At 39.8% G+C, this 25,451-nt stretch overlaps 2 protein-coding genes across 6 annotated transcripts in view; one reads left to right on the top strand and one right to left on the bottom strand.

Moving 5' to 3' along the window:
- The window catches only part of LOC116054057 (lymphocyte antigen 6G-like), a 36,778-nt gene extending 27,442 nt beyond the window's left edge, over nucleotides 1-9,336 (top strand). For all 4 annotated transcript variants that reach the window (XM_031305370.2, XM_031305369.1, XM_031305366.1 and 1 more), the window contains 2 exons: nucleotides 8,815-8,913; nucleotides 9,031-9,336. In XM_031305370.2, coding sequence (XP_031161230.1) covers nucleotides 8,815-8,913; nucleotides 9,031-9,179 — 248 coding nt within the window. In that variant the 3' untranslated portion in view covers nucleotides 9,180-9,336. The remainder of the gene's footprint in view (nucleotides 1-8,814; nucleotides 8,914-9,030) is intronic.
- A 6,140-nt stretch (nucleotides 9,337-15,476) lies between these two features.
- LOC116053978 (myogenesis-regulating glycosidase-like) overlaps nucleotides 15,477-25,451 on the bottom strand; it is a 16,401-nt gene continuing 6,426 nt past the window's right edge. Inside the window, exons 4-7 of one of the 2 annotated variants that reach the window (XM_035991336.1) lie at nucleotides 19,359-20,163; nucleotides 19,111-19,229; nucleotides 17,481-17,877; nucleotides 15,477-17,429 (exon numbers count right to left, since the gene is read on the bottom strand). In XM_035991336.1, coding sequence (XP_035847229.1) covers nucleotides 17,530-17,877; nucleotides 19,111-19,229; nucleotides 19,359-20,163 — 1,272 coding nt within the window. In that variant the 3' untranslated portion in view covers nucleotides 15,477-17,429; nucleotides 17,481-17,529. Of the gene's footprint in view, nucleotides 17,878-19,110; nucleotides 19,230-19,358; nucleotides 20,164-25,451 lie in introns of both variants that reach the window. The other variant, XM_031305216.2, reaches the window with a different exon arrangement.

Below are 25,451 nucleotides of genomic sequence, written 5' to 3'. Positions count from 1 at the left end.
CACCAGCTGCAAAAAATCTTTGAAGGTACACTGAAGCATACCTGGCTCAGGTCTCACATTAACATCGCCTACCTGCAAGCTTCTGTCAAAAATGCAGATGATATGCCTACTGTTAGGCCTAGTAATAATAACAGTAATAAAGCATGAATTCATATCAGAGGTCTGGTGCCAATTCCCAATTATAGCAATAGCCTAGTAATGATAATAGGCCTACTACTACTCATAATAATAATAATAATAATAATAATAATAATAATAATAATGCCTGCAAGCTCACATTAGAAGTCTGATGCTACTGCCAATTATAACAATACCTACCGCTACTGATGACAATAATAACAATAATAATAATAATAATAATAATAATAATAATAGTGTGGGCCTAAAAATAATAGCCTAGCCTAGGGCTATCTATCTATCTATCTATGCAAGGTGGTGTAGTGGGGGTGGCGCCGGGAAGGGGGTGCCCAACTGCAATGAACCAGCTTTGGGGGGGCCCAGCTTGCAAAAGGTTGAGAACCCCTGCTCTACACCATGGATGTTGTCGGTACACGATCCGTTCTGCCTGCACGATCCGTTCTGCACATGCGCAAGATAATACTGTTTTACCGAGGATACGACCTGCACGATCTGTTCCACGCTAGCCTATGGCTAGCCTCCACCGGGAAGCTAACGTTAGTTTAGCTAACAGCTAATTCGGCTAACCGCTAGCTGACAGCTAGATTCAGTCTAAAATAACGTTAACTCAAACGTAATGGGAAAAGCAGGCTACAGCTAAATTAAGACTTCACAGTAATAACAATAAAGACAAGTATTGAGTGATTGTATTTTAAATGAGCACAAGTAAAGTAGAACTGACGTAACAGCTGTTATATATGTTAGGTGTTTGTTATATATGTCAACGTTTATTTTCAAGTTTTATTTTGAGGGTCTTTTAAAGTTATTGCATGCTGTCTCAGCTAGCAGTTAGCTGAATTAGCTGTTAGCTAAACTAACGTTAGCTTGCCTGTGGAGGCTAACGGCAGACCGCTACAATCAGCTAGCGGTTAGCCGAATTAGCTGTTAGCTAAACTAACGTTAGCTTGGCTGTCGACCGGAAGCGTGGAACAGATCGTGCAGTGTTGTAAATCCTCGTACAACCGCGCATGCGCGAACATTTTGCGCATGTGCAGAACGGATCGTGCAGGCAGAACGGATCGTGTACCGACAGATGTATTAAGAGAACTGGATACAGTGTTTGGGGGGAAGCCCTGTACGTTCCAATGAGAGTGCTCAAAAGCGCATAAAGCAAACATGGAGCTTGGCTCTTCCGCATTGTTGGCCCATAACGCTGGTTGGCTCACGATGGGCATGCGCACTAGCAACAATTTGTTTGCGTTGTCGTAGCAACCGGTAGCAACATGCGCGTTCATGAGCTTCTCTGTCGTGTCTCTTACAAGTGGCGAACTCATGAACTCGCCGTTTTCATTGTCTAAAATATTCACTAACGTTAAACACTGTGTCTTCGTTGTTCCCTATCGTTTACATGCTTAGCTAAATAAACGATAGATGTATTTAGCTAGACAACCAAGGAGATTTAATAATTATGTTGTGCTACTAGCTAGCTACCTACTAACTAGCGCTAGCTAGCTGTTAGCCTGCAGTTTCGTGAACAAAGCTCATCTATGGCTTCAGCTCACGTTACAAGCTTTACAGCATACAGCCCTCGGATAATGAGAGAGAACCAAGGCGATGTAATCACTATGTCTGTAGTAACGTTATGTAGGCATATAGCTAGCTATGTATAGATCTTAATACAGCCATGCTAGCTACCCCTGATGTTAGCAACTAGCTAGCTAGCCGATAGCCCGCCAGTTTGGGAAACGCTAATTACGTTACATCCACGTAGCTAACAGGCTTTACAGCAGCTACATACATACATCCCTGGGATGTATCATGACTTCATAAGATAATACCATGGACGTATTAATAGAACACATGGTGAATTACAACCATTAGCTATATCCATTATTACAGCTAGCTACATGAACTCGGGAGAACAGTCATGTGAGCGGGCTCTGCTCACGTCCACTATGCGCGTTCATGCAAAATTTAATAATTCTGGATTCGCTTCTAGTGAATGTTAAAATGTTAAAAACGTAACGTTTTAAACAAGGACCCTTTCAGTGTTTGGGCTGGTAAGTTGATATACCCAGAAACAAATTATTATCCACTGAAATAGTTTCTGCTAGTTTGCTTCTCCTGTACTATACGGTAATTCCTCTACTATGCGACAGTAAGTCGCGTGGTTATGACACAATCGTTAGCCTATTTTTACAAAAACGTCTGCTACGGAGCCATAACGTGAGGTACAAGGTAATGGAGCCTTTTATACATTGTCGTGTTTCTTTAGGAATAAACAATGGACAAATAAAGTCTTTAAACGCTTCAGATGTAAAGTTATTCGCTGTCAAAGTGACGCCAAAATGAATGGCAGTCAATGGAATGCTAACGGGGGGTGATCGCTTTGTAGCATCAAAATGGCGCCATAGGAGATTCGAGCTCTGAAGCGAAGCTTACCCCCTTGGTTGTGAGGAGACGCTTACCCCCTTGACGGAGACCAGTGAAGGATATTAGAAGCACTTTTCCAGTGATAGCTGAGCGTTACTGCGCAGCCTCAAACCAGCATTTTACCAACGATGCAGGATCCATCGGTTGGTTATGGGTAACCTTGAAACTATTGTCCATCTGATCTGGAAATATATACATAGGCATACCTGTAAACTGTGGCAAGATATTTGTAAATTTATCTTGGATAATTAGCCTAGTATCTATCATTTTTAACCTTTACTGGAAAATGTATTCTTTGGTTTTGTCAGATAGGCCTATTTCATCAATGTAATTCTTTGCAAAGTTTTACATTCATACATGTAAATTGGCCGAAGTAAAACCTTACTTTATTTCTTAAAAATGGTTTTAAGAAATACATTGTGCTATATAGCAAATAGTGCTATATGTTGAGACACTAACTTCGGCAAAAAAACGAAAAAGCCAACAAAACTAAGATTGTGCTTCCTTTTGTGCTTTATTCATTGCTGACCCCTGACATATATTGTGTTATGCTACTTTATTTTGTTTTACATATGTTTACCTCTCTTTTGCATTTATGTATATTGTCTTATGTAGGCTATTTAGTATCGAAATAGGCAAGTAGGCCTACTGTTCATTTGCATAGCCTAATTGTTATGCTTACTGATTTAAAAAAAAAAAAAAAAAAAAAGACTATGGATAACCTTGTATGAACCCCGAGACGGTTTAGAATCTAGCATAGAGGATCTTTGAGGTATGAACTTATGAACTTGACAGCACCAGTATCCCAGCATTCATTTCGGCATTCAAGCGAGGATGGTTATCTCTTTATAGGTCTGTACAACCCTAGAAATATCATTAAAGGTACAACATGTAACATTTCTGCATTAAAATGTCTAAAAACGACCATACCTATGTTATATATTTTTATGAGTTGTGTTCTTACACTATCCCAAATGTTTCCACCAAATTAAAAACCCAGAGAAATCTGTTGTTTTACAGAGAGATTCAGTCGGGATGACAGCTGACAACAGCCCCGGGACATATAGCTAGCTAGTTACCGTTAGCCCCCAGTCAGCTATCAGCCAGCCAATTTCATTATAGCAATCCACCCGGCTAGCACTTAACTCCAGTGCCTGGTGCTTACAACGCTAACAGCAGTTTAATGAAGCGTCGGGAAACAGATCAGACCCAGCACCCGAGTCATAACAGCAGCCATCCATTAACTAGGCCTACGTCTCCATTAGCGCTACCGGTGTTCGTGCCGAAAATCTCCTCCCTACCGAATTTCTCCCCCCTTCGCGTTTAGCTGTCTTTACGGTTAGCTAAATTAACCCGACAAAAGGTGGGTTAAGCACCAAAACGAAAAGTTAAGATTACAGAAAAGTGAAGGAGGAGATCGTTCTACTGGGCAGCTGGGAGATATTCTGCTGCTGCACAACGGCCATCGAACGTCCTCGCCATCCTGGAGATTCCCCCGGCAATCCCCACCCACACCTGTTTCTCAGCCTCGTTGAGTAGCTAGCTAGCGTTACAACAAACCCCGTCCGCCCAGTGTTGAAACCATCCAAAAGGTGACATTGACATGTGAAATATTTTGTGTTTAAGCTACTGGCTGATGTTAGCTTGCTGGCTCACTAGCTAACTGGTCAGCTATCAATAAAAATGTAATCAAGAAAAACGCAGGAAATGCAGCTATTTTATTAGAATTACATGAATAAACATTACTAAATGTAACATGAATAACCTTGAATGGGTAAACTTGTCCGTGAACAGATGCATTCTAATCAGCGATGGTGTTTAACACTAAAAACTACAACTCCCATAATTCCATGCAACTTCCCAACGTCATCAAAAGTCCGTGTTTACCATCCATTGTTTTGGTTGAGAGACCCCTAGCGGCAGAAAGTTACATATTGTACGTTTGAAAACAATGCTGTGTATTGTAAATAACATAATGATGTATACTTAAAATATTTGTGTAAGTAGTAAAACAATACAAACCCCAAAAAATGATTTTTAAGTTTAGAAACATTTTGAGTCCCCCCTCCCTTGCCTCACAGTGGTTTGGTCCACTGCCTGCTGTACGCAAGGGGGTAAGCTTCGCTTCAGAGCTCGAATCTCCTATGGCGCCATTTTGATGCTACAAAGCGATCACCCCCCGTTAGCATCCCATTGACTGCCATTCATTTTGGCGTCACTTTGACAGCGAATAACTTTACATCTGAAGCGTTTAAAGACTTTATTTGTCCATTGTTTATTTCTAAAGAAACACGACAATGTATAAAAGGCTCCATTACCTTGTACCTCACGTTATGGCTCCGTAGCAGACGTTTTTATAAAAATAGGCTAACGATTGTGTCATAACCACGCGACTTACTGTCGCATAGTAGAGGAATTACCGTATAGTACAGGAGAAGCTCGCAGGCAGTTTAGATTTACATTAGCTGTTTAAGTTTAATTACTAATGTTAACTAGCATTTTAGTTAGCAATAATTAGCCTGTGTCCATGTTATCTCCTTACATATACCTACGCTCTCCGTCTCTGCAAGATTGGGAATGATTGAGATTTCTCTTGGCACAGCTACCAGAAGACTTCCAACTTTCAGACACGTTGCTCACGTCACATTTACGTCGTCTCTCTCAGTTGGAGGCTGTGCAGTAACGCTCAGCGCTCACTGGAAAAGTGCTTCTAAAGGCCTTCACTGGTCTCCGTCCAGAGCAACGGGATCTGTTGGTCCATTCTTATATACAGTCTATGGCTGTACGTTACCAAAGCCGGTCTACGGAAAGCCTTTCCTCTCCCTATTTAGCCCCATTGTACCAAATTTGGTTGCAGTTCCACCAGAGTTCCACTGGGGGTGATCGCAGGCGAGTGCAAAATAAATGGGACTCTATGGAGCTAGATGACTAAATATGTCTCTTTCACCTGATTGTCGTTGAGAAATCTCAGATTTGATTGTAGTTTTTGCAAGTTCAACATGGATTATAGGTCGAAAGTTGAATGAACGAGTACTTATGTCCTTTCGATTTCTTACAAGTTGAGTCGTTGTTGCCCATAACACGCTAGCATTCTGCTAATGAATGCTGATTGGTCAGTGAAGGACTGATTACGATCGGAGATCCCGCTTGATGGCATCCGAAGCGGAACCAGAATGTCAGAGTGAATATTTCGGCGTGGTCTTTAAAACATTAGCAAACCTCTTTCTAGCACATCTATTGACAGGGAGAGCCTAACCTGTCAGCTGTGTTGTCGATGCCTCGAGAGAAAAAAGGAAGCGACTCAAAGCTTGCCGTAAAGCAGTATCTCTGGCCGTATATGTGTATGACGTCATTGACATTTTAAAAGGCTTTTTAGAACAAAAAGGCCACTTTAAAAAAATCTAACACCCAGCAGTGTGTATTTTCTTAGCCTCCCCTTTCGAATGCAACATTCAAATTACTAGACAAAAAAATTATTATTTATATATATATATATATATATAGCTCCATAGAGTCCCATTCATACTGCACTGGCCTGTGAGCGCCCCTATATGGAACTCAACCAGTTCAGAAGCCGGAGGTAACGAGAGAGTGGAACTTCTTCCCTTAATAGAAATTCTTTGACGTTACCCATCTGCACTCGACTCACATCAGGTAGTGACAGGAATGTCGTAAGTAGGCACTTCAAGGCTATTCACATTAAACATCAGATGAAGTTTTTCTTTTCTCAAATAGAAATTATGCTGAGTAATTAATAAATTAGTCATGACAAAAAAGTTTGCTATGTTAGTGTAATATAATGTAACGTTACCTAGCTTGTTTAATAGCTTGTTGGATAGAAATGCACCAATTACAACTAACGTTAACACGACGATAAGCCTAAGTTATGTGTGTGAACTGATATTAAAGGCATACTATGTAACTTTCCCTCTTCGGTCCCCCTACAGGTTGTCTCATTGGAACTAGCTGTAGTTCCAATGAGACAACCTGTAGGGGGACCGAAGAGGGAAAAGTTACATAGTATGCCTTTAAGGTTAATATTGAAGATCTACAGTGTTATGCTCAATATGATTTTAAGTGGCTGATCAGTGGGTGTGCTGCAGTTAAATATATATCCTCTGACCCAGACGAAACCTAATATTTATGTGGAGGACGCAAGATCATTTTATAATTATAATATGACCGCGTGGTGAACCTATGAACCTAACTAATATTTAGACATCTGACGTTAAAGATTTGTGTTGTTGTTGCCCAGAGAAAATTACAGAGAAAATAAAACTAGACACAAGACCCTTTTTCAGTACACCAAAACGCCAAGTAAGTACAATAAGTCCTCATATCAAGACAATTTGGTAATATCTTTATAAGAATGGGTGCTTATGGAAATACTAACGTCACTGGCAAAGGAGACAGAAAGAACTGAGGAACAGGGAGACCAGAGGTTAGGTGTTCAGCGTAAGTTACCACAGCGATTGAACCCAGTAACAAGTGATCCACCGTCGTGGTACAGAAAACCCTGGGTTGAACCTGAAGTTACCTCGTTAACGCCAAATCTTGCTTCGTAGTACAGGCCTCAGGGACAGTCAGGTGTAGAGTCTTAGGTAAGTGTGTTGAGCTTAGTTCATATTTTTGGAGGTGTGTGGCTGTCAGGGTTAGCAGATGAGCTTTACCAGTGGCTCACTAATTTACATTATGATCAACTAATTTAACAACTGTACAAAAGCATTGTATTTCTTTTATATGGGGACACTTTTTCAAAATAAGTCATTATGTTTTAAGGTATTTTTGTGGCTTGATTGTAAACAACTTAAAAATAAATAAATGGTTTTAAAGAAGAATATTTTTGGTCAATTTAGTCAGCTCTTTCATTGAATCAAGAGAAACACTGAAAAGAAGGATAATGGTACAGTCTCCATGCTACACTAATGATAGTATTAAGGCTTTCCTCTATGTACACATGTCCTATACAAGTATAATTGTGGCTGTATTATTTGTGTCCCCTTCAAAAATTACTCTTCAGAAATTTTATGTTTATCCCCCCCCCCCAACTGTGAGATCAGATTTACGCCCATGACGAGAACCTGTGGTTATCTGCTTTTTCAGAGTTAAAAATATCCACAAGTGGCTAAGCTCGCCAGCTAGATAGTCACACTTAGGGACCAGCTAAAGAGCAGCGTCTGACATGGCAGAGAGGAGAGATAGCCTACCCGTCTCTCTTTGAGAGACTAAATAAATAATAATTTATAACCATTAATATTTAGTTCATGACGATTGTTTTTTTTGCTTTTCTAACGTACATAAATATTTTAGAAATTGAGTTTCAGTCCGTAGGCCTATATGGTCGATAAATAAATAGTTGTAGGATACATAAAGTGGTAAAATGCTATGGCATATGTTATTTAGACTTAAGGGAAGACAGCAAAGCTTATGTAGGGTTTTAGAAATAGTCTTTTCACTCTTCCTACTGGGGTAGGGTGCAGCTGAAGCTGAGGGGACTTCCAGGAGTGTCTGGGAGTCAGTCCAAAAAGCATGGTGTTTGTTCAGTCAAGGAAATGGTTTGTAATTGGTCAAGTTTAGTTGAATATATCAGTTTCAGTTGTTCCTGGGCATGTATACAGTGTACATATGATAACTATAAAAAAAATATAACACTAATGAGGGTATGACACTCCAGTGCATATCCATTCAGGGAGGCGTGATTCTTTTTTAGTTTTAAACTGACCAAAACTAAAACACTAATAATTGTGGATAGCAATCCACTGATTTGTTGCAATAATAAACACAACTTTTAGATGGTGGGAACATTAAAAAAAAGTTTAAATTGATTGTGTGTTTTTGTAACTCTTATATTGGGATAGTTCTGTTGATTGTATTTTGGGTTGGACTCAAAGGATTGTACTTTTGTTTTCCTTGTCTTTTTTCTTGTGTGTATATAGGCTATCTTTACGTTGTGTGTATGTTTATTAGATTAGATTAGTTGTTTGTTTGTTGTTTGTTTTTACTTTTTGTTTGTAGAGAAATTATCATGTTTTAGTTGTATATATTTTTTTCTTCCTCTTTTGTAATAGGGGTGGACATTGAATAAGCCTTTCGGGCTTCTCTCCTGCACTGTATTTGCTTTTTTTTTTTTTTTAAATTCTATTGTATGTATTTCACCTGTTTGTGCAAATAAACAAAAACTTGTACAAAATATGTAAAACAATGAGCATTAGATCTGGAGTATCTTAAATACCATGTGTGACACTATTCTCTATTTCTATATAGCATGTGGATTGACTTGCTACCAATGTCAAGGCAAAACCTGCACGAACAAGTTGACTTGTCCTCCTTTCTTCGACCGCTGTTCCTCCACCGTTTTGGACGGTGAGTTGTTTTTCTACAGCTAATGTTAATCATTTCAAACAGATTATCTATCTGAGCTGATATTATGATGTACTAAATGCCTGGTGGCTTTTATTGTTTTTTCATCATGTCTTGCAGGTGTCATTATCAAGAGCTGCATGGCCACAACTACATGTATCGGCCCCATAAAGTGCTGTGAGGGGGACTTGTGTAACAGCGCCGTACCAACTGGTTCCAGTGTCCTCCTCCTGCTGGCTTCCTCAGCCATCATCACACTCTTTCTTTGAGGCTCTGGAGCAGCTACAGCTTAAGAATATTAAGTCTTAGTTATCACACAATTTGTACAACTTAAGAAGAATACGTACGTACATTTTCAATATGTAAAAGCTGTGAATGACTGCAGATCGATGTTTGTTTAATAAAAACGCAATATGATCGACCATTCATTTGTTTAATTCTTTAAGTTTTGCATTTTACATCACTATTTTATAGTAAAAGTAAGAAAATCAATAGTTACATGGTTAGTTGTTGATCCTGAGGATTAATGAAAGCAGATCAGCAGACTTTAAAACTTTGCACTACAGAGTGCTGAAATCTAAAGCATTTGGAGGTTAAAAAACTTTCTCACCACTTCAGACACAAATAAAATGTAGAAAATATTTAGTGTGCTCTGTGTCAGATCACATTACCAGTGTAACAAATATTCTTACAAGTGAAAAGTACATAGGTGGTCTGTGTGTTTACAGGAGCTTAAACAAAGATGCATTTATTGAACAATCTGTGTAAAATGGAGCATATTGTTGTCATGAGAACACTTTCTGACTTTAGTTTTGGTGATGTTCATGTTTTCAAGTCATTGTAAGGATTACATAATTGTGTTTAGGGTAATTAAACATATGGATGTCAAGCTTTTTACAAAAGAACAAACATACTGTGTGTATAGAGAAAGTGAAATAACTACACAGTAAAAAAAATGGGGTGTTAATATTTCAGAGTAAAGTTATTTTAACCCAGATAGAGTATTTTAGAGAGTAAAGTTGCTCTATCAGTAGAGTTAAGAGTGAGTGTAAAAATCTGCAGATACGCAGTGACAATTTCAACTCTTCAGCAGTGATAAATACCCGCCACTCTGCTGTACTGAAGTTTGGCACGTACATTGGTGGAGGAAGATTGCAAAGGAGTAGGTCACTGATATTGCTAGGTAAGTAACATCCCTGTGTTGTCAACACCAAACCGGTATTTTTTAACTTTACACAATTTTAGAGTTGTGCTGATGTTAGTTGAGGTCATATTACGAGTTCCATGCGGCGGTCCCCCTTGCAGTGAGCTCGTCATCAGCCAGCTAAATTAGCTTGTCAGTTCAGATGTTTGACAGCAATAACTGTTATATGATATGCCCGTGGAATATGTTATATAATATATATATATATATTTATGTGAATGGGTTGCTGTTTCATATGGCTAAAAATAGGTAACATTAACTTAATCAGTTCGTTTGAAGGACACTACAGTTTGGCATGGTGATTGTGCTTGCCATGGGGTTAGCTAGCAATCAGTATCGGTAACTGTCTTTCTTTATGTGTTGCAATATTTTCACGAATGAAGTTGGTCAGAATGGTAAATACGTAAAATAACGTTCGCTAACAACAAAACATTTATACAGATAGTATTGTTAGCTAACGTTATTGTTAGCTTCCCAGGCTTCCCTACACTAAGGTTAATCTGTTTTTTTATATACACTGGTAATGTTAGCATGCTTCTGATAGTTAGCTAGCTGTTGGTGTTATAAAACGATAACTTAGATCACTGATTGCATGACGGGTTTGTTTAACATTGCTTAACCATTTTAACGGTTACTGTTCGAACTAAAATAGCTAATGAGCTAGCTAACTTTGGCACAAAGTTATTTGGTAGCTAATGGGACAACGTGCCTCTAAACTTTAACTAGCCTACACCCATTTGCTGCAGAAAATAGTAGCCTAACGTTATATTCAACCAGTACAACTTTGTCTTCTTCAGCCTTTGTAATTGCAGTGTAACGTCTAAGTAATGCATAGTGCATTGCGTAGCACTACTGAGAGAAATGGATAGGTAGCTAACTCTTAGTTGAACCAGCCCTAAATGATGATTTTGAATATATATTTTCTTTGTTAACAGAGGCAAAATGCTGTTGCGCGTTCAGCTCGGGGAAGAGCAGAAATACGTCAAGTTTTCTGAGCTGACATTCAATGCTTTCTTGAAAGAAGGTGGGTATATTAGGTTAAAGCAATATATATCACCCTAATGACAAAATAATACAGCATTAAGCTATTATCTTATGATATCTAGTTAGGTCCATAATCATTTCTGCTGTGCTTTATATTTTCAGTAACATAAAATCAGGTGTAGATCCTTGTCTTTTATCATTTTGTGAATACATGAGGCAAACTTAAATATGACCTTGGATTCTTGTGAGAAGGGAATGCATGTTTTTTGTGTTTTTTTAAACAGTGTGTCTAAAATTCAACATCTGACACAGAAGTTGACTCAGATGTTTTTGAAGAAATAGTGAATTAACCAATGTAGCATCAGGTAACACTCATCATTTCTGTCTTTGTGTGTTACATTGCAGATAGAACAAGATTTCAGACTTCTGTTTGGTGAGGCCACGGCCAACAAATTCTTGGAGAAGTGGCCAACCACTTTCAAAGCAAAAGTAATAAAGGAAAGCCATGGACTTGTACCCACCACAGAACTCTTGGATTTGATGCGCAATGCTGAGTCAGCTGCTGAAGTTGAGAATGGTATGAATGAACTGTTTTACTTTTTATTATGTAGGTGTGCAGTATACATTTCCGAAATGGTGCAAGTTGTCAATTTGAATGTTATGCTATGGCATAATGTTAACCAGGTTTTTATTTACTTATTTGTAGGCTGGGACAGTGACATGTCTGCCATCTTGCTGCTGCTACATTTGCTACCACCATCTGCACAAGGTAGAAAGAGGCCGGGAAGGATGTCTGCATATCAAGCTGTAGATCAGCTCATCAGATTTCAAAAGGTATGCTTAACAGTTGTTTAAAATATATCTTCCATCACGTCAATCTTGTGCACAGTTTGAGGTGATCTGATCTATTGTCAGAGATTAGTCACCAAAACAATTCTGTTGAATGTGTTTTGTTGTAGGTTGGAACCAGTGTGCAGCAGCATCTAGACAACATCACCCAAAGCAGTCAGCCCTACCTTCTCGCCCAGGGATCCACACAGAGCAGCATTCACTCCTACTTCATTGTGGTTGACAAGCTGTTCCATGCAAGGCAACAGGTTCAGTAGGAGCTTTTGACGAAGTCTTTAAAGCCCATTACGTCTTTGGTACGTCATACAGTTCTTCCTTGAGCAGCTTTTTCACTTTTGTGCAAACAACCATCTATAACATCGACATGGGGGAAACAAAGGAGACTCCTAGAGTTGCAGAGTTGCGAGCAAGAATGGTGCGTTGAAATAAAACTATGAAGTGTTTTCTTTGCAAAAGTGACCATGGAAGTCCAAACAACCTTGTTAAGCACCTTAAGGTAATTCATGGGCTATGTACAGGCAGGACTCTTTTTCTGAAATGTGGTCAAGAAGGATGCTCACGTTCTTTTGGTAGCTTTTCTGGTTTCAGAAAGCATCTTAATAAGTGCCATGGAAGCAGTTTAGTTGATTCTGTAGAAGATGATCTTTCATATCCTCAAAGTACCGTCAACACAAGTAATGTTTCTCACGTTGAAGTGTCGACTGAATGTTTAGAGGCTGAGTCAGAGTTACTTTCGCCATACGTTGTAAATAGTTGTGCAGCTGTAATTTCTGATCTAAAGGCAGCAGGTGTTGGCCAAAGTACAGTGAATTCTGTAGTGAATTCCATGGAAGAGATCGTTCAAGATATCCATCAGCATGCTAAAGAGACAGTGATAAAGCATGTATTTAGTAATGAAAGAGAAACCGAAATGTGCAAGAAAGTTGAGGCGTGTTTTGAGGGGTTAGAGAATCCTTTAACAATTCTAAATTCGGAATACAAGCGATCAAAATTTATGACTGCCAAGTGGGAAATAGTAGAACCAGTTGAATGTGTGATTGGTTCAAGATTTGACACAAGACGAAATAAAAAGACTGGAACATATGATCAGGTAGTAGTTCAAGATAAATATATGTATATTCCAATTTTATCTACACTGCAGTCAATATTTAAAAGTCAGTATGTTGCAGAAATGTTGCAAAGCTCAGCTACCAGCAACTCTAGACTGAGAGATATTTGTGATGGATCTTTTTTTAAAAGTCACCCCCTGTTCTCAACTGAGAAGCAGACAGTACAGGTCCAGATGTTCTATGATGATTTTGAGGTCGCCAACCCTCTGGGTTCTAAGCGAGGTATTCATAAATTGGGTGGAGTATATTTTACTTTAAGAAACTTCTCTCCAAAATGGAATTCTTTTTTGGCTAACATACACCTGTGCGCCTTATTTCATACTCAAGATGTTAAACGGTATGGTTTTAGTGAAATTTTTGCTCCCATTGTTCGAGACATTAAAGTGTTAGAGAGTGATGGTATTGAGATTCCATTATACAGTGGTTATGTACGTGGCACTGTAGTACAGGTAACAGGTGATAATTTGGGTTTGCATAGTTTGTTTGGTCTGGTGGAGTCATTCAGTGCAAGGTACTGTTGCAGGTTCTGTTTAACGGAAAAGGAGGACTTTCAAACAGAATTCTCTGAAGATTCTTCCAAAATAGTTTTACGCACCAAAGATATGCACACTGCTCACTGTCAAGAAATGGCTTGTAATCCATCCCTTCCATATGTTTTTGGTGTGAAAAGGTCATGCATATTAAATTCATTGATGTATTTTCACACAACTGAGAACTTCTCAGTTGATGTGATGCATGATGTGTTAGAAGGGGTGGGCCAGTACGAATTGAAGTTATTATTTCTGTATTTGAAGGAAAAACATGTTACATCAGGAGAAATACATTCAAGAATACAAAGTTTTGATTATGGTTTCATGGAGAGAAACAATAGGCCTGTGGCTGTTAATTTAGGTGAAGGATCTAATGATCTGGGACTGAATGCAGTTCAGTCCTGGTGCTTACTTAGGAATGTACCTCTTATCTTTGGAGATTTGGTAACTTCTACTGACGAACACTGGGGCCTGCTTCTTTTATTACTTCAAATAATTAACATTATATTCTCGCCCATGTTATCTCAAGGTCTATGTGTATATTTAAAACATTTAATTGTGGATCACCATACACTGTTTAAGAAGTTGTATCCTCAGAAAAAACTTTTACCAAAGCACCATTTTCTTATCCACTATCCCCGCTGCATCCAGAAAATAGGGCCTGTACTTCATAGTTGGTGTATGAGGTATGAAGGCAAACATAATTTTTTCAAAAAACAGCTTAAATCGTTTAAAAATATTACCAAAACGATGGCAGAATCATATGGCATATAGTTGGCGAAGTTCAACAACTTTTAGTCGGTTAGATATTGGTCCAGGAAAAATGGTGGCTTTAAATATGGTAAAAGGAGGTTCTGGAATTGCTATGGCAATGCAAGTGCCCAGTAGCATTCAGGTTATGAAGGTTAATTGGGCTAAACATAATGGGTTTGTTTATCGCCCACACTTGGTTATCTGTGGCAAAGTTGAATCTGAAGTGCCCTTGTTTTATCAGATTGAGTCAGTTCTGATAATGTGTGAAAAACTGTTGCTACTCACAGTGCCTTTAGTTACAGTAACTTTTCAAGAACATTTCCATGCATATGAGGTGATCAGATCAAAGCATGATTTAGTTTGTTTTCATGTCGACAACCTGCACTACCCTAGGCCTTTTGACATACAAATGTCATATGGAGGAAATGACACAGCTCTCCTTGTTGTGCCATATTGCTTTCTCTGGTGAACATTTTTATGATGTTATACTTCTCTGTCATAGACAAGGCAATGGGTTTGCAATGTAAATTCACTGACATTGAAATAATTTTTTTTTTTTCAATAAATGTGGGTGCTGTCATCTTGTTATTGTGCTTGATTTCATTTGATAGTGTTGATAGTTATGTAATTCAGTAACACTGCATCATATGATTTATATTGAAGAAAAAAAAACACTGTAGAGAGATGAAAAGTAAATATCATTACACTTTAAAGTGTCATTTTTTTTAAAGTAAAATTGTAGTTAAATTAACTCTATACAGTGTAATCATATTACTCAACAGTGTGATTAAACTACAGTGTTAAATATTTTTACACATTTCATTGTTATTTTTTACACAATATTGAGTAGAATTAACTCTAAAAATGTGACACTGACCAAAGAGTAAATTTTACACTGATTTCGAGTGGGACCAAATGTTATCTGAAACAGAGTTAAATTCAACTCGATAGGAGTTAAATTAACACTTCTGTTTTTACTGTGTATTTGGTTTTCTGTAGCAGTTTACCTTAATTCAGAAAGTATTTAATCACTGCAATAAAAAGGCTGTTAACATTACCAGTCACTCAAATAAGAAACACATCTCTAACTCTCTTGTGTCAGAATGGAAAAAATGGATTTCACCAAGTCTCCTCCAGTAAAATATTGGCCAATTCATTTATTTAGTGTTTTGACAAAATCCCTTTTAACATGTTTTTCTCACAATGCTTAATCTAGTTTACCTACATGTCGGCCACAAAAACATACGGGTAATATTATTCCAAAATTATGCTTTTTTCCCATTTAACTTACCACTTAAAGCTACTGTGTGTACGATTTTATCATTTAAGACTTTGGCAACATCTGGTGGTAGTATCAGGGATGCAAAAAAAAGCAACACAAAGACTTCCAATTTACAGAAATTGTTTCATTTTTCAACATATATACATATCAATAATTTGAAAGATGCGCTAATCCCAAAACAATTCTATATATAGTGATTGAAACATTTCAAAAACAGTGCTGACTCTAGCTAGTACATTTTTTAGTTTTTATTACGCAGGCAAGGCATTTTGATAACTTAACCAGTGGTGTGCTTTACTTTTATGGCAGAAATCACTGTATAAGAGCAGACACACGTGTATTCAGATGGCAGATCCTCAAGAACTTTGCCATGTTAGTGCTTAAAAACATAAAAGGTGCAAATCATCAAGCACATCACTATGTGCAGAGGTGAGAGTTTCATCACTCTACTGGTTCTTTGTGCTAAGGATGGCATAGGTAAGTTCAGCTGATAAGGCAAATAAAGTCACAAGGAAGACATGGACGACACATTGTAATATGGCATCTTTGAGGATAATGCCTGTCTTACAGTACAAGGCAAACCAGCTGCATTAGTGTCATTAATCTATTTTGTGCTGTGGAACAACAAAATTACAACATAAGAAATGTTTTTCTTTTAAATCTACCCTGAGTTGTGAATTTAACTTGTACAGATGAAAAAGCATAAATCAGTAGATTTTGGCACTGAAATGACAGAATGGCACAACAGGTCAAGGAATGTTGACTTAAAAATATAAAATGTCTGTTGATCATGACAAGTAATGTACATTTAAAACCAGTCCCTTGAATTTACTGTTTATACACTCAAACACTATCCTCCAAATCAAAAAAAAAAAAATCAAAAAAGTTCATAAACATAAAGAGAAAGTGCCTGATAATTGTCACATGTTGTCAGTGCAATGCTAATTAATGCATGTTTGCTTAAACATAGTTGAGAACATTTTCCACAATACAGCAGTTGCTATGGTGACATAAAGTGCATGGACCAAGTACCGTGTGTGGACTGGTAGCTGGAGTGGTGCCAGTTCGCCTTCTGGGCACTGCCGAGGTGCCCCCTCACCCTGACATGTTTCCAAACATAATGCATGTGTATAGGTCCTATTTGTTTATTTGTGTGTGTGTGTGTGTGTGTGTGTGTGTGTGTGTGTGACAGTGTGGAAATTTGAAATTCCTCTTGCAGGCTTGATTAAAGTATACATTATTATTACTATTATTCCTCTGAGCAAGAGTGCATCTGTCCAACTCGGAGTGCAGATTTATTGCCGGTTCAGTGCCAAACCCTGTCAAGCCACATATAAGACATATCATATCACCCTAAAAACCAAAACCATTCTAGCTGTAGGCTTTGAAGAACATTTGTAATCTAGTAGTCCATTAGGTGGAAGACTGCAGTGACGATACAATCAGAGATCTTTTTTGGTGTTTTAAGCCCCCAACGTCATCTTCCAGGCAGCGCTGCATGGAAGGCACTAGGGTTAGGGTTAGGGTTAGGTGCCTTGAAGTCAACGGTCACAGCGCTGCCTTGAAGTCGACGGTGGGGGATTAAAACAACATCGAGCGTGGAAGGCACATGAGGATGAGGATCAGCTTAAGGATGGAGCAAGAGAATCAGAAGTGAACACAAGTTTCATTCTAATTCTTTGGGTGGACGGATATAATCTGCAGGTAGAAGACCGAAGAAAGAGCAGGTCAGAGGAGACATGAGGTTCACCTTTACCAAAAATCACACTCTGCTATGGAAGCAGATTCCCTAGTTGACATTTCCCATTGAAAAACAAAACATCTCCTGCTATTTCCTGGCATGTGTGCTCACAAGAACGTACATGTGCATACAGTATGTGTGTGTGAGTTTATGTCTCTTTAATGTCTTCAGTAAACCCTTGTAAAGAAAGCTATCTCATCCAGGTCCACAGGGTAGTCAGTGAGGTACATTGGGCCTTTATCAAAATGTTCCCCCTTGTAGCTTTTCCATCGTCCTGCAGGCAGGTAGATGTCCCTCTCCTGCTTTCCTGGCTCCAACACCGGAGCCACCATCAGATCATCCCCGATCAGGAACTGGGAGTCGATCTTGTAGGCTGCCTCGTCAACGTTGGCGATCCACCAGAGGGGTCTTATGATCGGGTCTCCTGTTTTAAGAACCTCGCCTGCAAGTTCGAGAACTCTTGGGGCCACCAGACTTTCATGGAGCTCTGTGAACTTCTGCGCTATCTGTACCACCTGCAGATGAATGCACAAAGATACAGTTTGAGCATCACAGTGGACCATGGTGGCTGGCTAATTAAGACATTCATTTATATACATTTACACTACCTACTCATCTAGCAAATGTATAAATTGGTTATCATGCTTTCCTAATAAAGAAACAACTTAGGTGTGAAACGTTGTACCTTTTCTAAATGTAACAAAGTAAAAATAAAATCAGAGGCCATTCTACAGTGTTATAGGGCTGGGCGATATGGACCAAATATCATATCTCAATATTTTTTGGCTGAATGGCAATACACAATATATATCTCGGTATTTTTGCAAAGTTGGCTAAAGCCACACATAAGCACTTTTATTAAAACAGTATCTGTACAGTAAACTGTATCAAGATAAAATACAAAGACAGGGTTTCCTTTCCTGTTAGTAAATATACAGATGCAACACATGTAAATGGAAAATTATGCAAAATAAATAGCCTAAATAAAAAAAAGCTGGCCTATCTCTGAGAAAGCCGATTAAAAGAGGTAAAGAAAGAGAGACCAGAGAGAGACAGACACAGAGAGCGAGAGAGAGACAGAGAGACAGAGAGAGAGAGAGAGTGAGAGACAGAGAGAGAGATGGACTGAAGTGTATGATACAAAAACTTTCTTATAATGCCGATTGTTACTGAGTTCTCTGGTTTATCAGTGAAGTGTCTGAACTACACTGCAGACTTGATTCTGAGTGACTGATTCATTATGAACGGGTCCAGTGCGGGTTGAATGCGCTTCGGCAGGTCAGCGGCATTACCGACATCTTGTGCATTAAACGTCTGTATCATCACAGAGCTGCATTTTTTTATGAACTATGATAATGTGGCCATGGGTCACATCGCTCGCTCGGGTCAAGCAGGCGCTATCTCACACACTGTGTTACCCGTAGGACTGAAGTTAGTTGCATCCAGTAATACTGTTCTTCCGGGTTTATCGCCGTGGCTTGAACTTGATTGAAAATTGGTCATGTAACGCAACATTAAACCATATCGATGTGAACGGTATTGTCTAATCTCATATCTTGTTTGAAAATATATCGATATAAGCCAAAATATCGATATATCCCCCTATAGTGTTGCGATTGAAAAAAATGCAATTACCACAGAAAATTCTACTCATAGTGGTTTTAATTTCAAGCACAGGAAATAACAGAACCTGGGGAAATAAACATGTATCTCTTTCAACTAATACAACAATGTTTCACTTTGCTCACCTCATTGTCATAGGCCCACGGTGGTATAGAGAACTGCATGGCAGGCATGAAAGCAGACAGCTCCAACCATCGGATGTACAGCTCTCTGTCCGGCAGAACATTTTTGCCATTTAAACCACCTAAAAATACAAACAGACAAAGACAAAGACTGTAAACTAACATTGTATCAAAGATCAATATGTGTCTTTAAGATGGCCAACTTTGGACGCTCTCAAACGCTCTGTAGTCATATGTTATGGGTATCATACCTGCAGTGCGGTTGGGGTATGCATTCCCTCCTATCATATCGGGTAAGACAAACTGGTAGCCCAGAATGCTAATAGTCAGAACGGTCGGGATGATGGACTTGAGGCCAAGCTCATAACCCCACACAGAGTCTCTGTCAATGATCCTGAAGAAGCAGGAGATGTCCTGACTCTGGTAACCCACCCTCAGCTCTGCACGCTCACTGAATGGGATGGCCATCTCTGCGTAGTAGCGGGTGAAGATGGAGGGGTCAGACAGTGGGACCAGGGTGCTAAACTGGCGTGGGAGATAGCTTGTCTCTCCTGCACCAAACTTGAAGGACGTCACGTCATAGCGGGTTTTGATCATACTCAGATGTGAGGAATACCACTCACGGGCTTCTGGGTTGGTAAAGTCCAAGATTCCTCCAATGCCGTTCCACCAGCGAACCAGAGCAGGCAGCTCACCGCTCGGCTCCCGAACAAACAGTCCTTTCTCCACAGCAACACCAAAATTAATGGAGTCATAGTTGATAAAAGGATGTGTCCAGAGCGACACTTGAAACCCGTCCTCTCTGAGTATGTCAAACATACCGCTAGCATTGGGGAACTTCTGCGGGTCAAAGTCAAACTCTCCATAGTCGGCAGTGTAGCGGTCGTCCAGCTCGAGATGGGAGCATGTGAAGCCATGCTTAGTGATGTCAGAGGCATAGCGCAGCAGCTTCTCCTGAGTTACAGCCGTCTTGTGGAGAGCCCATGTGGACCACAGTGGCTGTTTGAACACTTCAGGAGATGGGACCTTGATAGGCTTTGGAAAATACCGACGCACCTGGAGACAACACAGGCATACAGAGCAGAGACTTTTACTGGGCTATTCACAGCAACAGTTTTTGTTTTTTCACCCAAGAATGCAGTGACAAAGTTTGTTCCACTTATTCGCTTTCAAGCCAAGAGTTAGATGAGAAGATATACACCACTCTCATTTATTTCTATTAAATATTAAGCAGCCAGTTAGCTTAGCTGAGCATTCTGACTGGAAATGGAGGGGAACAGCTAGCCTGGCTCCGGAGGTAGTCATTGCTTCCAGTCTTAATGCTAAGCTAAGCTAATCTGCCATTTAATGCAGGAATATGAGAGTGATATCGATCTTCTCATCCAAGTCTTGGTAAGAAAATAATTAAGCATATTTCCCAAAATGTCATACAATTCCTTCAAATACTACTTTGGTCAGCAGAGGTGTGGAATCAAAACTAGTCTGATTAAAGTGCTTGTTACTTCAGCAACTGTGAGTGTCGCCTTCATGCTTCTTACAGTGCAGACGCTTTGCTGCTTGCTCCTGCCTCTGCTTGCATATTTCTGCTGATAATCTTGCTTTTCCTCTGAGAGAAACTATGAGCAGCGGCTCTTGGATACTTATAAATCACTGGACTATACATTTTTGTAGACATAGTAGGCTATTGCCATATTTCAACATTTTTCTGCGTGAGCGTGGCCTACCAATAGCTCAAGCCTGTCCTACAGTGACTGGAAACGTGGTACTTAGCTAAAGCTAATTAGCAGCAAGATGCCTCCCTTCTCAATAAAACTCCAGGACAAACTCCTTCAGAAGATTGCAGTTCTTGAAACCAAAATTCACCGGTTAGAAGTAAATGTGGAAGCGAACGGATCATGTGGGAATGACACCACTTTACCATTGACCCAAAACAATGGACAAAAGTATGCTAACACACGGCTAATTAGCACCAACAAGACTACAAAGAAACAGGAGGGCTGTGGAACGGGTAATAAATCAACAAGTGGTAGTCCTCCCTGGAACATTATTGGTGCAAAGCCTTTTTCCTGGGAAATGGAAGGACGACTAACGGGCAGGGCACAGCGCCCTGAGATTTGTGATATGAACGGCTGGACTGCATTATCATCCAGGCAGAGTGCCTCTTCAACCCCTGTACTCAGTAGGACACAGCCGTGGACAGCTGTGAAAGGGGAAATTAGAAACAAAATGCCTCCCCAACAACCGAGTATGCAAGTGGATAACAGATTTGCTCCACTGCAGCAGGACCCTGGACCTCCATCTGATGACCTAGATTATGTCTCATCGTCACACAGCAGGGTAAGGACTGAGAGCAATTTAAAAAGTAAAAAGCTACAGGGAAAGCTGACGACTGGGCCTCAAACTCTGATTGTGGGTGACTCTGCTGTAAAAGATGTAAAAAGCAGTAAAAACACCAAAATACTCTGTTTTCCCAAAGACATGGTGTCTGACTTGGCCCAAAGAATCCCGGATATCGTGGCAGCACACCCAACTGTGAAAAATATGATGTTGTAAAGCAAGAGTCTGAAGTGCTGAATCGTGACTTTATGGATCTGCTGAACACAGTCAGCTCCCTAAACGCAGAGGTGTTTATCAGTGGCCCTATACCGCCAGTCAGAAGAGGAGCTGAGATATTCAGTAGACTGTTGGCACTGAACAAATGGCTTTCATATGCATGTACTGTCCATTCTCTGCGGTTCATTGACAATTTTAACATCTTCTGGGACCGCAGACATCTTTTTAAAGCAGATGGACTTTTCCTTAACAAGCCAGGAGTAAGGCTGTTCACCTCTAGCCTACTTTACTTTCTGCGCCACAAATCTGCTCCCGCGGCCAAGGACACGAGACAAGATGAATCAAAACAAGAGGAAGACACAACAAAGTGCAGCAGTGATCCACGACAGCCCCCACCTGAACAAAGATTTGAGCATGGGAGACCACAGAGCGGAGACGAAAAATCTCAACCCCCCTTTTCACCCGTCCAACACTCCTCAAACTCCCTTACCAACACCGACGACTTTGAGGATCCATCGCTCTCCCCATTCACCCTTTCCCCTGTTTCCCCCTGCCACATGTTGGGGTTCACTGACCGGATGGAGCAGCTGGTAGATGCTGGAATCAAGTTTGCCCCACTTCCTTCTCCCATCATTCGCCCCCAGCATCAAACTGACCCCGTTTTGACTCAACCACTGAAAATAAAATGCCAGGCACCTCTGCCCCCTCAAGGACGGCAGCTAACTCCTTCTCCCCAGACTGATAAGTATGCTTGTGTACAAAATGCAACAAGCTTTAACTGATATGTGCTGGGTCCAGGCTGCACGCCTAGTGGCACTCATGACTCTTTCCAGGACAAGCCTGGGCCCTGTGTATTAAATTCTTCTTCAATCTATGTTGTGATAGGTAATAGAAAAGAATGGTGAATCCGCTAAGTAAGAAAAAGAAGCACAAAACTGTCAACTTAGCAAATCTAGCATCCATTCCTCGTCAGCCACAGCCTGTCCCAAAAAACGAGACAGATAATTATTTTTACACACTAACACTAGCCTTACTAAACGTCAGGTCTTTGGCGGGTAAATTATTTTTAATCAATTTTATTATTAAGCACAATCTTGATTTTATGTTTTTAACTGAAACCTGGTTAGACCATAATAACAGTGATGCTGTTCTTATAGAGTCAGCTCCCCCTAACTTCAGTTTTATGAGTGAGAATAGAGCGAATAAGAAAGGAGGTGGAGTCGCCATTTTGTTTAATGACTCATTCCAATGTACTCAAATATCTTATGGAAACTTTGCTTCTTTTGAATATGTGGCTCTTCAGCTAAGGTCCTCCCCTCGACCTATATTTCTAAATATCTACAGGCCACCTAAATACTGTGCATCCTTCTTTGACGACTTTACTAAACTGCTGTCTATAATTTGTGTTTAACTTTGACTGTGTAGTTATTGCTGGTGATTTCAACATTCATGTTGACAACCCCCAGGATAGAGGGACCAAAGAACTGTGTTGTATTTTTGAGAACTATGGACTGACTCAGCATGTGACGTAGCCCACACACAACAATGGGCACACTCTGGACTTGATTATCTCGAAGGGTTTGAACATTTCCAAGGTTGTGGTGACTGATGCTGCTCTCTCTGATCATTCCTGTGTTTTCTTTAATAGCACTATCTCTGTGCACAAAAGTGTCCAAACAAAGTTAATAAGAAAACGGTATATCACTGACAACACCAGTGAAACATTCATTCAGCTTTTCTCCTCCACACCCACCCTCTCAGGGGTCTCAGTCACTGAGCTTGTAGACAATTTCAATTGTAAAATTACAAATGTTATTTTGCTCCCACTAAAGTCAAGGCTGTCTCTGGTAAGGTAAAGATCTCCATGGAGAAATGTCATACTAGTAAGAACAGAAAAAAAGAGTGTCGAAAAGCAGAACGCAGGTGGCAAAAAACTAATCTCCAGGTCCACTACAACACCTATAAAGAGAGACTTTGCACTTATAAATTGGAACTGAGGAATGCAAGGCGGTCCTTCTTCTCGGACATTATTGCCAAAAACAATAATAATTCACATGCTTTGTTTGCTACTGTCGATAGATTAACAAACCCTCCAGTACCAGTAGCATCGGAACTTTTATCCACCAAGGCCTGCAATGATTTTGCCACCTTCTTCAAAGACAAAATTCAGAAAATTAGACAAACAGTCAGTGCTTCCATATCGAGTACAGGGTATGTGTTGTCACAGTGACCAGGCAAAACAGATTCCAATATGACCCAATTCCATATGATTTAACCGTAAAAACCTGGAGGACATTATACAACATCTGAAAACCTCCTCCTGCTGCCTTGATATTCTACCAACGGGCCTTTTCAAAAAATGTTTCAAATTGTTTGGCTACAGATCTTCTACAGATTGTAAACACGTCTCTTCTCTCAGGTATCTTCCCACAGGCCCTGAAAACTGCAGTCATTAAGCCACTCTTAAAAAAGAACAATCTAGACACGTCACTAATGAGCAACTATAGGATATCAAACCTTCCATTTTTAAGTAAAATCATTGAAAAAACAGTTTCTCAACAACTCAACCTTTTGTCACTAAACAACAGTTTTGATGCATTCCAGTCGGGTTTTCGACCACACCACAGCACTGAGACAGCTCTTGTTAAAGTCTTTAATGACATCCGCTTAAACACAGATAGTGGCAAAATTTTAGTCTTAGTATTACTTGATCTCAGTGCTGCATTTGATACAGTCGACCATGACATATTACTAGACCGATTGGAAAACTGGGTTGGCATTTCTGGCTCAGTACTAAAGTGGTTTGAGTCTTATTTAAAGAATAGGGACTACTTTGTGTCTATAGGTAATTATACATCTGAGCATACAAATATATCGTGCGGAGTTCCCCAAGGCTCAGTTCTGGGGCCTCTTCTGTTTAATATCTACATGCTTCCACTGGCTCAAATTATGGAAAACAATAAAATAAGTTACCATAGTTATGAGGATGACACACAAATTTATATAACCTTATCGCCAGGGGACTATAGTCCAATACAACAACTGACTAAGTGCATTGAACAAATAACGACTGGATGTGCCAGAATTTCCTTAAATTAAATGAAGAAAAAACTGAAGTGGCTGTTTTTGGAGCAAAAGAGGAACGATTAAAAGTCAGCGCTCAGCTTCAAACGACAATGTTAAAAACAACAGACAAAGCCAGAAATCTTGGTGTAGTCATGGACTCAGACCTGAATTTTAACAGCTACATTAAGACAATTACAAAGTCAGCCTATTACCACCTTTAAATATATCAAGGGTGAAAGGACTTATGTCTCAGCAGGACTTGGAAAAACTTGTCCATGCTTTTATCTTCAGTAGACTAGACTACTGTAACGGAGTCTTTACAGGTCTCCCTAAAAAAAAATCAGACAGCTGCAGCTGGTTCAGAACGCTGCTGCTCGAGTCCTCACTAAGACCAAAAAAGTGGATCACATCACTCCCGTACTGAAGTCTCTACACTGGCTTCCAGTGCCTCAAATAATTGATTTCAAATACTTTTGCTGGTTTATAAATCACTAAACGGTTTAGGGCCAAAATATATTTCTGATCTGCTGCTACACTATGACCCACCCAGACTAGCGGTCGACCGATTAATCGGCCGAGTTTTGGCATTTTTTTACATAATCGGCATCGGCCAATATCCCAGTATATCAAGCCGATTAATAGGCAGGCGCATCTGCGGGCTGCCTAGTGTTAAAAATATGAATAGGCGACATTTTTTTACAGCGCACCCAGACCAGCTGCCTCCA

This window comes from Sander lucioperca, chromosome 2 (assembly GCF_008315115.2).
Source record: "Sander lucioperca isolate FBNREF2018 chromosome 2, SLUC_FBN_1.2, whole genome shotgun sequence".
NCBI classification, from domain to species: domain Eukaryota; kingdom Metazoa; phylum Chordata; class Actinopteri; order Perciformes; family Percidae; genus Sander; species Sander lucioperca.
This window is presented reverse-complemented; position numbering and strand designations above follow the sequence as displayed.